The sequence below is a fragment of the Ornithodoros turicata genome, chromosome 2 (assembly GCF_037126465.1).
Source record: "Ornithodoros turicata isolate Travis chromosome 2, ASM3712646v1, whole genome shotgun sequence".
NCBI lineage: Eukaryota > Metazoa > Arthropoda > Arachnida > Ixodida > Argasidae > Ornithodoros > Ornithodoros turicata.
In genome coordinates, this window is record NC_088202.1 from 54,106,665 (window position 1) to 54,119,868 (window position 13,204).

The 13,204-nt window shown below is 43.2% G+C and overlaps 1 protein-coding gene and 1 long non-coding RNA gene across 2 annotated transcripts in view; one reads left to right on the top strand and one right to left on the bottom strand.

Moving 5' to 3' along the window:
- Positions 1-1,753: 1,753 nt before the first annotated feature.
- On the bottom strand, positions 1,754-5,474 carry LOC135385415 (uncharacterized). The gene is made up of 2 exons (XR_010420402.1): positions 5,407-5,474; positions 1,754-4,078 (listed from the first exon to the last, which is right to left on the bottom strand). It is a non-coding gene; the product is annotated as an uncharacterized LOC135385415 (long non-coding RNA).
- A 1,256-nt stretch (positions 5,475-6,730) lies between these two features.
- The window catches only part of LOC135385416 (transducin beta-like protein 3), a 29,870-nt gene continuing 23,396 nt past the window's right edge, over positions 6,731-13,204 (top strand). Inside the window, exons 1-11 of the mRNA XM_064614719.1 lie at positions 6,731-6,838; positions 7,191-7,242; positions 7,338-7,433; positions 7,495-7,620; positions 10,244-10,392; positions 10,495-10,665; positions 11,854-11,929; positions 11,994-12,090; positions 12,249-12,430; positions 12,494-12,697; positions 13,084-13,187. Coding sequence (XP_064470789.1) covers positions 6,810-6,838; positions 7,191-7,242; positions 7,338-7,433; positions 7,495-7,620; positions 10,244-10,392; positions 10,495-10,665; positions 11,854-11,929; positions 11,994-12,090; positions 12,249-12,430; positions 12,494-12,697; positions 13,084-13,187 — 1,286 coding nt within the window. The 5' untranslated portion in view covers positions 6,731-6,809. The remainder of the gene's footprint in view (positions 6,839-7,190; positions 7,243-7,337; positions 7,434-7,494; positions 7,621-10,243; positions 10,393-10,494; positions 10,666-11,853; positions 11,930-11,993; positions 12,091-12,248; positions 12,431-12,493; positions 12,698-13,083; positions 13,188-13,204) is intronic.

The window sequence follows — 13,204 nt, forward strand, 5'->3', positions numbered from 1 at the left end:
AACGTGCTTTTCGAGTGGAAGCCGCAGTTCAATTTAAGCTATCATTTGTATGCGTGTGTAGAAAAGGGGCAAGATCTGACTGCCCATCCCATTGACACACATACGTTTCTCGTTTCTTACCCTCCTGTAACAGGTCAATAAATTGCAATACGGTCCTAAATTTTCTATGGCAGGTACATGCTGGTATGTGGATGTCATTGCAGCAAAAATACACGAAAGGGGATTGCATTACGTGCATGGATTGCTTACTGCATACAGAGGTTCAATTACTTTATATATGGTTATCTCTAAATTAAAAACCGGAGACTGGGGGACAAAAAACGACAAACACAGACAAGCTTGTCTGTGTTATGGATCTATACCACCAGCTCGCTTGCTACCTCTCTATCCTCTCGGTACTGTGTATATATTTTTGTCATTTTCTTTGGGGACTGTGTTGCACGATTTGCCCTAAACATACCCGACCATCGTGATCATTTTGTGACCTTAGTATCAATAAAGAAGTATTCTTGATCGAAGACAATTTGTCGCCTTCTCTTATGTTTTTGTCATTTTTATCTGCCTCTCTTCATTTCTACTTAATCTGCATATCAACATACTTTGGTTATGGACACTTCACTTTTTGTAACCAGTTGGAAGGAGAAGTGGTCACGAGATAAGGGTAGTATTTCGAGGCTGTCGGGATCCGGGGCTCAAGAGCAGTGGCAATCATATAAGGTCAAAAATCATGAGACCGAACTATCAGAAAGCTGGAAAGTCGGAAGACAGAACTATCGAAAAACCGAACAAAGAGAGCCCTAAGATATGAAAAGCATTAAAATTACAATTACTACATAAAGTATACTTTCCCTAAGTCGATGTTATATGTGAATTGCTGTAGCAAATGAATCATAAAAAAAGAAAAGAAAAAGGACAGAAATCACGGGACCCGCGGTGCTGGATATACGTATATAAACTCAATAAACTGCAAACTAAGTTTTGAACATATCTCACAGAAACTCTAGAAAAATATTGGGGGCGACACATGATTCACATTTACCACCTGCACTGTTTTCCCACGGTGGAGGTTCCTCGGAAAAACCCGTTCATGTCTTTGGAAGACCTTTCTTTTTTTTTTTTTTTTTTTTGGGGGGGGGGGGGGGTAGCAGAATTCGCATGCGCGAATTCAACCTCCTCTTGTTGTTTTACTATCCACCAACCAACCAACCTGCTTTGTACATGAGCTATGGTGCTTCTGCGCAGATATAAGACAGCGTTACTTTTCTGATTCTTGTTGTTTAGTTTCGAAAGCGATTGCCCTATCTACAGGGATCTCAAACACGCGGCCTCTTGGCCGACAAAGAGAACGAAGCTACCCTCTCGAAAAATTTAAAGACGAATTAGGAGAACAGATTTTCAGGCATTGTTTTCAGCCTGGCCCGCCGCACTGCTGCTGCGCTGTCCATGTTAGGTAGAACACACTGCATGCGAGCAGTTCTTGTGGCTCTCGAACCTCACAAAATTACGGACAAGGCAACATGGTATTCGCGTGCGGTATGGTACACTAGCACACCGTAGCTAATGCGAGGATTGAGTCGATCTTCTGTCTATCCTAATCCATGTACTAAATCAAATAGTGACATTAAAACTCGGCTTTTGAAAGAACTCAGCCAAAAAGAAAAGCAAACTGTCAGTTCGAAAGAGAGGTAGTCGAAGTGGCTGAAATAAGTGGTTCTTCCAGTTGTACTACTGAAGCTTCTATTTGTCGGATGGATAAGGAACTTGAATTTTTATTCAAATCATAGAAATTTTTTTCACTTTTGTCACCCCTTATCACTAGGGTGGTTTTGTTTGCACATGCCTAAACTGTCATTTTGAGGGTCTTGTCTGACATACTTGTACAGACTTCTTGACTACGGAGCTATGGCAGACAAGGATAGCAGGAAAAGATCACCACTAGGTGTAAAGTTCCTTTTTAATCAGGTCGTCTCAAAACCCCCAATCCCAACGTTCAACCTTCCTTTTCTGTTTTTCCAGAAATAAACCAGTTGATTGTGGAGTGGTGTTGTCCTTGTCTGCCACAGCTCCATAGTTTAAGATGTCATACCAACTAGCCCATTCTACATTGTTAATCAGTTTTATACTTGTAAAGTGCTGGACAAAAGTTTATGGAACATACTCTGGCGCACTCCTCCCTCTGAGTGACAAGCTGGCAGCGAATGGTATCGTACGGACTTGCATACAGGTGACTGGGCTACCTATACACTCATGTCTAAGTCTGTACGGTCCCATTCACTGTCACACTAAGGAAGGAATGCGCCGGAGCATGTTCTCTAACATTTGTCTAGCACTGTACTCGTTGTTTTGACATGGTGGGATAGCAATGCACCTGCACACATGACTGCGTCGGATTTCCTATCATTATAGTTTAGTTGTAAGCAGCTCTGTCTCTCCATTGTCCCGTCTGTATGCCCTTATTCCTTTTTGCAGTTATGTACCAACTGGCCCAAATTTCTGCACTTTTCATTAAACACAACATAGCAAACCCGAAGCCATGACCCACTGTGAATATGCCAGCTAGCTCTTTCTCTTTGATTTTCCATACTTATTTTTCCAACTGTGAGCTAAGGCAGCAAGTAAATGGATAATTTGGAGTGCTCCTGAACATTCTCCTAAACCTTTGTAAAGGTCGAATAGTTTTTCATACTTTCAGCACTCGACTTGAAAGGCCGCCCATTTATTGGTGTTAGCCTAGTAAGCCCGTTAATTTTTTGTGTTATCCACTATCCTACTCCACAATAACTATGTCGGTCCTGTTTTTGTGTACAATGTTATGTATGATATACCAAAGTTTTATGGTAACTACAGTCATTTCTTTTCCTTGTGGCCCTCCATGATGTGGTCTAAAGTCAATGTGCCCTGTGGCTCCAATGGCGTTCTTCGGACCCAAATATACTGTCTCGTAAAGTTTTGTCCTCAGTGCCACGGGGGTTCAATGATATAGACTGGCATACAATTATGTCAAGTACACCCAAAGACCTTTTTTCTAATTCTCGTATTATTGGACTACACAAAAAGAACTACCTTTATAGTACGGAGAGAAAGGGGAAAAATGGAGGCATCCAGTACATTCTCCACGTCACTTTTGTCGAGAAACGGTGATAGCTTTTGCAAAAGACATAGTACAGGTCTCTCGCAACAACCTTGACATTTTCTGCTTCATATTTTCTGTGCCAATGAATAACAGGAGTTATAGTCGGTTCCACATAATGTTCACCTTAGCAATATGTTCTGTGATGCATACTTTGACCATCCAAAAAGTGGCAGAACATGACTCCTTCAACTCTAAATATTACTGTCATCAAAAATATAGTGCTTAACGAAATGTATGGCATTTGCAACTGCAATGATTGCTTTCTATCAGCACTGTTGTAGCCATCATGCTTGAGTTATGGTTAGTTCAGTGATCTTCTATCACCATCAGGGTTTGTTCTATCAGCAGAACGCTAGCCATTGTGGCAGACATATGGTGGCCCTGACAAGGGCCGTTTGTTTACTTCGTCCAGGTCTGCTGTTTCTTCTCCCGTGCACCATGAAGCTACTGAAGAATTCCTTAGCATGTCCACAGTCCATCTTCTAGTGTCCATAGCTCCCTACGGGCGCATGCTGTTGGCATAAGACAATCAGTGGGGTGGGGCATCGTCACGCAGCTGGTGCCTGTGAGATGCCCTGGACAGCATTGCATGAATGCAAAAGGCCAATGCAATAATCCCGTGGGAGTGGCACACTTGATTACAGTATGCCACCAGAGGCCTTCCGCCGGGTCAGCTCTGTTTGAAGGCCTTGAACTGAAAGTAAAACATAATTGTGAGTAGTGTGAAATTACTGAGAATTATAAGTAAACAGTGTCAGTTACAAATCTGTCAGCTCAGCACGAGAACAATTGTGTGCCTGCTTTGGTTGGCCTAGTGAGGACTACCATAAGCAGGGGTATGCAAATTCTCCAATAGAATCCCAATACTTCTCTCTCTATCCCATACTCAATTCATGTATGGCATCTGACAGTCCCGGCCTTTCTGGTCAGCTACAGGGGTTCCACCTGGAAACAACAGGGTGAAATGTATTTAGGCAACAAAAAGCTTCAAGTTTGCAGCTTTTAACATGCTGGATAGCATTTTACTCTCCATAATCATCATTTGCAAGTCTTAAATTTTGGCAGTGCCATTTATAAAATCCTCTACAATTTTTGAAAAGAAAACCATCTGATCACTCACTGTGGCATTTCTATGCTATCAAAGGCCATATGAGGACAGGAAAACGTTGTTTGGTTGCGGATTGCGAATTTCTGAGCCTTAAATTCTGACTGTATTACACGTTAGATCACTCACTGAGGCTTTTATAAGCTATCGAAAGCTGCACGAGAACAGGAAAACGTTGTTCGGTTGTTGCAACTTGATCGGAGCTTAAAACCTGAGGGGTATCATTCGTAACTGCTGCTTCACTGCAGGGGTTTGAGCCCTAAATTATAACTGTATCACACGTTAAATCACTCACTGAGGCTTTTATAAGCTATCGAAAGCTGCACGAGAACAGGAAAACGTTGTTCGGTTGTTGCAACTTGATCGGAGCTTAAAACCTGAGGGGTATCATTCGTAACTGCTGCTTCACTGCAGGGGTTTGAGCTCTAAATTATAACTGTATCACACGTTAAATCACTCACTGAGGCTTTTATAAGCTATCGAAAGCTGCACGAGAACAGGAAAACGTCATTCGGTTGTTGCAACTTGATCGGAGCTTAAAACCTGAGGGGTATCATTCGTAATTGCTGCTTGACTGCAGGGTTTTGAGCGCTAAATTTCAAGTGTATTACACATTAAATCACTCGCTGAGGCTTTTATAAGCTATCGAAAGCTGTACGAGAACAGGAAAACGTCGTACGGTTGTTGTAATTTGGTCGGCGCTTAAAACCTGAGGGGTATCATTCGTAACTGCTACTTCACTGCAGGGTTTTGAGCGCTAAATTCTAAGTGTATTACACGTTAAATCACTCACTGAGGCTTTTATAAGCTATCGAAAGCTGTACGAGAACAGGAAAACGTCGTACGGTTGTTGCAACTTGATCGGAGCTTAAAACCTGAGGGGTATCATTCGTAACTGCTACTTCACTGCAGGGGTTTGAGCCCTAAATTCTAACTGTATCACACGTTAAATCACTCACTGAGGCTATTTATAAGCTATCGAAGACTATATGAGAACAGATATACGTTTTTTGATTGTCCAAATTTGATCGGAGTATCATTCGGCACTGTTGCCTGTAAATCTTCCGAAATTGAACTTATTTAACGGATTTCACCACAGTTGAAACCGGGCGCGAATGTTTCACTAAAAATTCGGGAGTACAAACATCAAGGAACTAAAATTACTTACCTCCATGTGGTAATCAGCATGAAACAAGAAGCACAACACACACACGTCCACCTACGACAGCGTGAAACCGACGACTGAGAACAATTGATGTCTTCATGCGCTGACCACGGCACTACATTCATAGCCACCGCCGCCGAGGCGTACGAACACAACGAATGATACCCCTCAGGATCTAGCGCCTCCCGTAGGTGGACGTGTGTGTGTTGTGCTTCTTACTTTTTACTGCAGAACCGGTTCCGAAGCGTTGCGTGCCTGTACATTATCAGTATGGGATCCGCAAGAAATGCTTTTAATTCAGGAGAGGGTTCAGAATATTGCGGCCAGATGAGTTGCATGGACGTTAATATAAGCGAGATAAAGTCAAGATTAGGTTGAGATAGTTTGTCGACAAGGAGACAACAGTTACATTTGCAATTTTCAGATAATATTATTCATGATAAAATTCAAAGGAACCTCCATCATACATATCGAGATTGATCATTAGAGGAAAATTAAGCCTAACGGATGTATAGAGCTTATTGACAGAATGGCGTAAATGCAGGCTAGCTGCTGGATAAATTCCATGATAGGCAAGCCTGAGCGATGGGCAAGACACGTAAACACGTTTCGTGTTTGTGTTTGTTTACGTGTCTTGCCCATCGCTCAAGCTTGCCTATCATGGATGTATAGAGCTTATGTTTTCGGGACCTGAGTACCTGTTGTCTTATAAATGTGTGCTTTTTAATTTTTCTTTTTGTATGCTGTACTTATTGCTTACTTTTATTTGTATGTATCCCCGCCATAGTAATGTCGTAAGACGTTGTTGCGTAGCAGAAATAAATAAATACAGAATAAAAAAGCTATAATTCTGGATACATAATGACTTCATTTGCTTCTCGAAAATAAAGACTTGACTTGAATCCGATTTGTTCCATCAAATCCATATCACTGGCGTGAGGTGCCTCATGATGACCCATGATAAACATAGCGGTGATACGCAGTGCAAACTGACAAATTACAAAGTGCTTCGCATGCTTCAGATACACTTTCAACGTTTCGAATATGAGCGGGCTTCTAAGCCATGACGGCTTCAACCTTCAACACACAAACCCAACACACTACAAAGCAGGCAAAAAGTTCCCAGCATTTCAACAACGCGAGAAAGATCGTCCGTGCAACATTCGTGTGAAAGAACAGGCCTATTAATAAACAGTACAACAAAAATAGATGAAATTGAAATAATGGTTTCATTTTTCCCGCGGAGGCAACTAGAATGCAAGGCGTCCCACGCAGCAGCCAATGAGAAGTAGGAGCTACATTTTTGCGCGGAAGCACCTGGAAGAGTGAGTGACGCGGCAATGATACCCCTCAGGATCTAGCGTCTTGTCTGAGTAGGACTGAGTAGTATTCGTGGTGTGCCTAAGATGGGATCAAAACAAGGTTTAAAACGGAAGTGAGTTGATCCTGAAAAGCCGTTGCGCGCATTTCAGTTTCAGTTTTTACGGAGTAAGGCATCGCCCTGATAATGTGTCACTGAAGTTTCGTTTTTGTCTGCACCTTCATCCATAGGGGATCGTAATTGGTTCCAGTGCAACACACTTACAGTGATTGTGTTGATGAGAGCAGGAAAAATGTGGAGATCTCTGTTCCAATCAAAGGGACAGATCGCTTAGAGTGCTGAGGTTCATCTAAAGTATACTTTGCATTCCATGTACAGAAGGAGTTTAACGTCATTTGAATCACAGTTCCTTCATTTTATGCATACTTACCATATGTCATGCTTTGCAATGCGTCATTTTTTGCAGCTACAAAGTTGAAGCGAAGTACGGTGCGTTCTATACAGGTGGATCGGTTCAGGTATAGAAATTTGCCAATGCTTCGTGCATACGTACATTTTTCACGGCCAGGTGTGTGCGTTATAAAATATGCATTTCTTGTCCTTGCTTCACTAGTGGTCTGCGAAGGGCAACTTTCTCTTTTGTCAACACGGAAGCAGTGTGAAAACTCTTAGTGTAGAAGATGGCAAAGTGGAAAGGTGCTTTGACCTGGTATGTGCCTACTAGTATTGAATGTACGCATGTGATGCCTAATGTACTTCTTGCATACAAGGGGGAAGAGGAGGAAGTGACAGCATTTGCCGTCAGCACCGATGACCAGATTCTTGTTGTGGGAGGTCGTAGTGGGCTACTGCGCCACTATGACTTGGAAAATACAAAGCTCGAGAGAACGTGGAAAGTAAGAATGAAAGTGGTGACATTTTCAAAAGCTTGAACCCTCAATAACTCAGAAATGTTTCACATTTCGTGCATGGTCTGGTGTGGCCTAATACATCTTCACATGTCTGAAACAACTTAATGTACCACACTTTCTAGTGCACCTGCACGCTGTAAGTAAAGTTGTGGTTGTTGTTTTTCTTGTTTCCCTCGGCTTGCTCGGTAACCCAGGAAAACGATGTCTGGGATACTCAACAATAACTTGTTTGTTTACACAACGACAATATTTACAAGAACAAACTTACAACTCGGCGAGACAGTCTGGCCGGTCTGCCCGCTAGAGAGTCCGGCAGCCAAGTTCACCTTTATTATTCAAACAAGGCTTTTAAAGGCACTTTACCGAAACAAATTTTAAGAACTGCACCACACGTGCTTCAACATTCTCAAAAACAAGAAATGCCCACTCTCTCACAAACAGTCTCGAGACTTGTCTTCTCTGAATCAGGTTCCGTCTTTACAACGTAGCATACAGCCTCGAACCACTTTGCGCACTATTACTTTCACTATACACCTGCTGTAAGCTTCCTCCAAACAGCCAGGGTCACTTTCCCCCCAAATCCAGCTCTTGTACTAGAAACACTTACGGGTACAAATAACGGTAAGAATGACAACTACTATAATACAAAAGCTCCGGCCGACCCACTTTCTAGGCCGTGGTCTTCTGAGAACACCATCGACGGACACAATCGCGATAACTTAGTACAAACATGACGGAAATAAAACAGTCATTTTCATCGGATCGCAAGTTCAACCTTTACGCTATACATTGTAAAAAGTGTTCCGAGGAGGCTGTGTGCATTGTACATCGGAGTTTTCCTGTAAGAGCAGTTCCTAAGAATATGCCATGCTACCTCTAGTCTAGAACCTTGGCCCAAGTGCTTGGCAAAGGCGTAAATCGTTCATTGAAGTGCTGTGTTCTGGAAATATGGTGAACAATGAATGACACATGGCTAGCACGAGTAGCAGAAAGGCGACGGGCATGCCGAGATTGCGAAGTGGGTCCAGCAAGCGTGAGACGACTTCGAGGTGTCACTGATCCTAAAGTCATTTCAGAAGTTTTGCGCTGTTGAGAAGGAACGTGAGAGCAGCGAGGAGACAGAAGTCTACTACGCACTGAACCTGCCGATTGGACTTTAATGTCTTTGATAAATATCGCATTTGTGAATATTAATGAATAATCTTATGAAAATTTGCTGCTCGACCGAACAGGCAACGCACACTCCTGTGGTGCGCATTATGCATCGACATGCGTCATACACAGGCCATTTTTCTAATGTCGCTGATTTGGGGGGTGCGTGTTATACACCAGAAAATACGGTACATTGTAACACATGGTATTTTGTGCGCTTCCCTGCATCTCCCACACAAACCTCGGTTGAGGGTGTTATACGCATTGCAGACAGGCGTGACAGGCTAAACCTCTATCCTTGAGGACAGGTGAAAGGGGCAATATACAATGTGAACTTTTTGTTAATGTATTGTGGTATGTTGCCGACGGTGAACTCTTTCTGTGTTGTCGCAAAAAAGTAAATAATGGCTCCAAACCGACCAAATATTCACTGCACTCTTTCGTTCTCTTGCCTCGCTCTGCGATGGCCTGGCGACAATAGCCACATGTCATTTTGATGTTGCGCAACATCAACCACTCAAAATGTGGGATGCTTATATATTGATTTTGTTGTAATATCGAGAAGTGAGGCACATTCTAGACATCTTTCCACTTGTCAACCCCAAGATAGCCAGTTCAAACCATACCAAAAGCCTACAATGCAATACAGTTTTTTGTGCGCGCTATGTTTTCAGTGCTGTACTGCTCTGCGAGGTCACCGCGATGTTCTCGAAACCAGTTCCCTCATGAGCAACAGCTTGTCTCAGCGGGGCCCATCATTGGCTAGGAGAGCGAAATCTACCCCATCCCCAGCGCCTGGAATGTGGCATTGCTATGCGTTGGAACGTTGTGACATGACTCCGTTCCAAGGATGAAGGAGAGACCCGCGCAGATTATGAATGGCATTGTTTCGTGGTAAATACGCTCACTAGAAGTAAATGAACAACATATTTGGATATCGTGAGCCACATTCTTTCATGGCATGTAATAATTGGAGAATATTCTTCGAGCTGTTTAGTGTCTCCTGCAGGTTAGCCCCTCCCGCAAGTCTTAAGACGTCCGTGATTGACTGAGGCAGGCACATAACACTTCCGGGTCACAACATAATGTGCCCGCATGATTCAACCTCTTGCTGCTTCACTGATCATATTGAGAAAACACCTGTCAGATATGATGTATGGAGAGCACATTTGCGTGCCTTTAAAAAACAAGCACGTAAAATAGTCGCGCTAACAAAACATGCCAACTGGCTTCCCAGTCCGCCACCATCCCGCATGCCGTCTTGTATGCCCCCCTCTCAATGTGCAGACTCCATTCTGCGCAGGCTGAGGTACACCCCTGTGCATACAGCTCTTGAATTGTCTCGGAGTATAGGTGAATGTTACACACTCCACATCTACACTGGTTATGCAGAGTGCTTAGTTATATCATGTGCACTTTTGGAACTACACTTCAAAAAAGCTATGCTTCATCGCAGTCATTCCATGTTGGCTCCATTGCGTGTATGGCCTTTGACACGACGTCTACGTTACTGGCCAGTGGAGGGTGCGATTCCATCATCAAAGTATGGGACGTGGTAAGACAGTATTGCACTCATCACCTGCGTGGAGCACAAGGCGTGTTCAGGTAGGGAGCCTGAATTTGTTTTACCATAATTAGTCCAGATACATTCTTCTCCTTTTTTTCTACTTGCACTTTAGTTATTCACATTTTTCATGCTTTGTGCAGCATTGTTAAATTTCATCCTGTGGCGAGCACGGCCCAGCTTTTTGGCGCTGCCGACGACTATCGCATTCACGTGTGGGACCTGCGCAAGAGTACCCTGGTGGGATCTCTGTCGGGGCATTTTAGTGTTATTACAGACTTGGCTTTTATCGACGATGGTGGTCAGCTTCTGAGGTAAGTCCTGTAACGGATACTTTTAAGTAATTCTCTTAAAGGGGCGGTCTAGTTCAGATCGGACGATTCAGAAACTTAACAAAAATTATATTTATGAGTACTCTAGGTACACAACAGTGAAGCTTTCATTCGTGATGTCCGTATAGTTTTCTAGAAATATACTGATAGTAGTAGATACAATATGCTTAGAGCGGTGTATCACTCACTCAGTCACTCACAAACACTTTTTAGAATTACAAAAAAAAACACGTCACATTGACACTTGCCTGTTGGGTGAGCGGACAGGCAAAACAGCGCCATTTCTAGTCAGGGTCGAGTACTTGCTACTCTGAATATGACATGTGCTTCGGTTCCTCATCCTCAAGTTTAGCAAAACAGTTGCCTTTCTACGTAGCTGAAGAGAATTCAAAACTTTGTTTTGTCTTTTTTCGTCAACTCTCAGGCAATTATTCGGAAAGATGTAGCAGATGCTGTTATTGCCAGCACAGCTCGTCGAATGCTGCACGGCTGATATTAATTTAATTCCTTTAGTTAATAACCATGGGCTTTTCTGGTGAGAATACAGGACAGTCCCATGAATTTTAAATCCCATCAAAGTCGTGTATTGAAACGGGGCAAACCGCCCGGTAATTCAAACATATCAATGTTTGCAAAGGCCTTTATGATGTGATTGCCTAGCTGGGCCTTGCCACAGCCCGGGCCAGTTGGCTGCACAGCTCACAAAAAGGCATGGATGGCAGCCGATGTCTTCTCGAATTGGGTTGGTGGGACGATTGGGTTGGGTTCAACGTGTCAAACGATGTAGATAGTGCCACGGCTGAATATTTTATAATATGGATGAGCCTGTTATATTCCCAGCGTCGCATGACCACGAACGTACGGCAAGGCCTTGCGAGTCACGACGTGTCTCCGATGCTGGTATGCGCTGCCAGCACATCAAGCCCTCATTCAGAGCAGCTCCCTTTAGTTCGAACTCTGCTTTATTTGAACAAATCTTTGGTCCCCTTCGAGTTGGAATTAAGAGGATTCCACTGTACGGTATTTGCACTGTTGCGTTATCAACATCGGAGAATAGAATAGTGTGCACTCCGAGTAGGTCATGCTCCATGAGACTGTCTCTTTAATAGGAAAATTCCACCAAAGAAAATACAAGTTTGTTTCTGAGGCAAAGTTAACTCCTTTATGCAGTTCAAGCAGAGACAAGGTCGTAATCCTGTGGGACACTCGAGAGCTTAAAACACTAAAGACGATTCCTGTGTATGAGGTAAGCAGTGCTCGTGCACACGTGGGTACACTATCATAACCAATTATGTTTTCTCTCTTTCTAGTCAATAGAATCTATGGTACTGCTGAACTCTAGAGAAATTTCCTCAGTTGTGATAAAGAACACAAAAGGCCCTCACTTTGTAACAGTTGGAGAAAAAGGTGAGAGTACGAGAAGAGAGAAGTTTAAATGGAACCCTTTCATCTAGAATTCTGACACTATGTGAGATAGAATTGCACGCAAACACTTCAGCTTTTTCCACGGTTCTTTTAGGGCACCTTTGTGCTGACATTGATATGATTACTTTATTGTTCCACAGGAAGGTTGCGTCTTTGGGATGTGGGTACAGCGTCTTGCATACAGGAACAGGATTTGGGTCCAGCACCAGAAGGACCCATGTCTCAGCTTTTGTACTGCGCTGAGAAGAAAGCTTTATTAGCTGTTTCCTTCGATCACAACATTACCATACATTCACCCGAGGGTTTTGTGACTCGGAAGCAGGTAGGGCATCGTAGCTTGTAAGACAAGTTGTAAGTATGGCTTCGAGATCATTGGTTGCTGCAGTTTGTAGGTTTCAACGACGAAGTGCTGGATTTGCGGCTTCTTGGCCCCAACGAGAGCTTTTTGGCGGTGGCTACGAACAGTCCTCAAGTACGGCTATTTGAACTGGCCACGTTTAATTGTCACCTCCTCAGCGGTCACTCGGATCTCGTTATTGCCATGGATGTCTTTCGGTCTGACCCCACGCTTCTGGCCACAGCTTCGAAGGTACAAAACGAAAAACCAATCTTTTGTGGTCTGGACCTTTCCATTCTGCCGTGCTCTTGTTGCATATCAATTTACATATCGGTCATAAAGACTGAATTGAGAGTTCCTATATGACCCACCTTTGCACTCTCTGAAGGCTGAACAAAGTTGATATGACAGTAGAGTAAAAGCTTGTTAGTCAGAACTTCACAAGGAAGGTAACTAAAGACGCCAACACTAAATATATGCTGTTAAGGGAAAGGGCCCCCATCCTGACATTCCCCCAGACAGTGCCTATGAGTGAGCGCATAAATGAAAAAAAAAAACTATAACGTTGATCACAGGGATATGTTATATCAGTGCTCATTATGTGGAGCTGTAACTAGTAGATGCACTTTGCATTTCAGGATAATTCAGTGAAAGTGTGGAGACTCCATGACGATGGCCATCCTGAATGCCTCTTCACTGGAAAGGGTCACACAGCAGCTATTGGTAGTGTCGCCTGCTCATTGTAAGTACTCTTAAAAA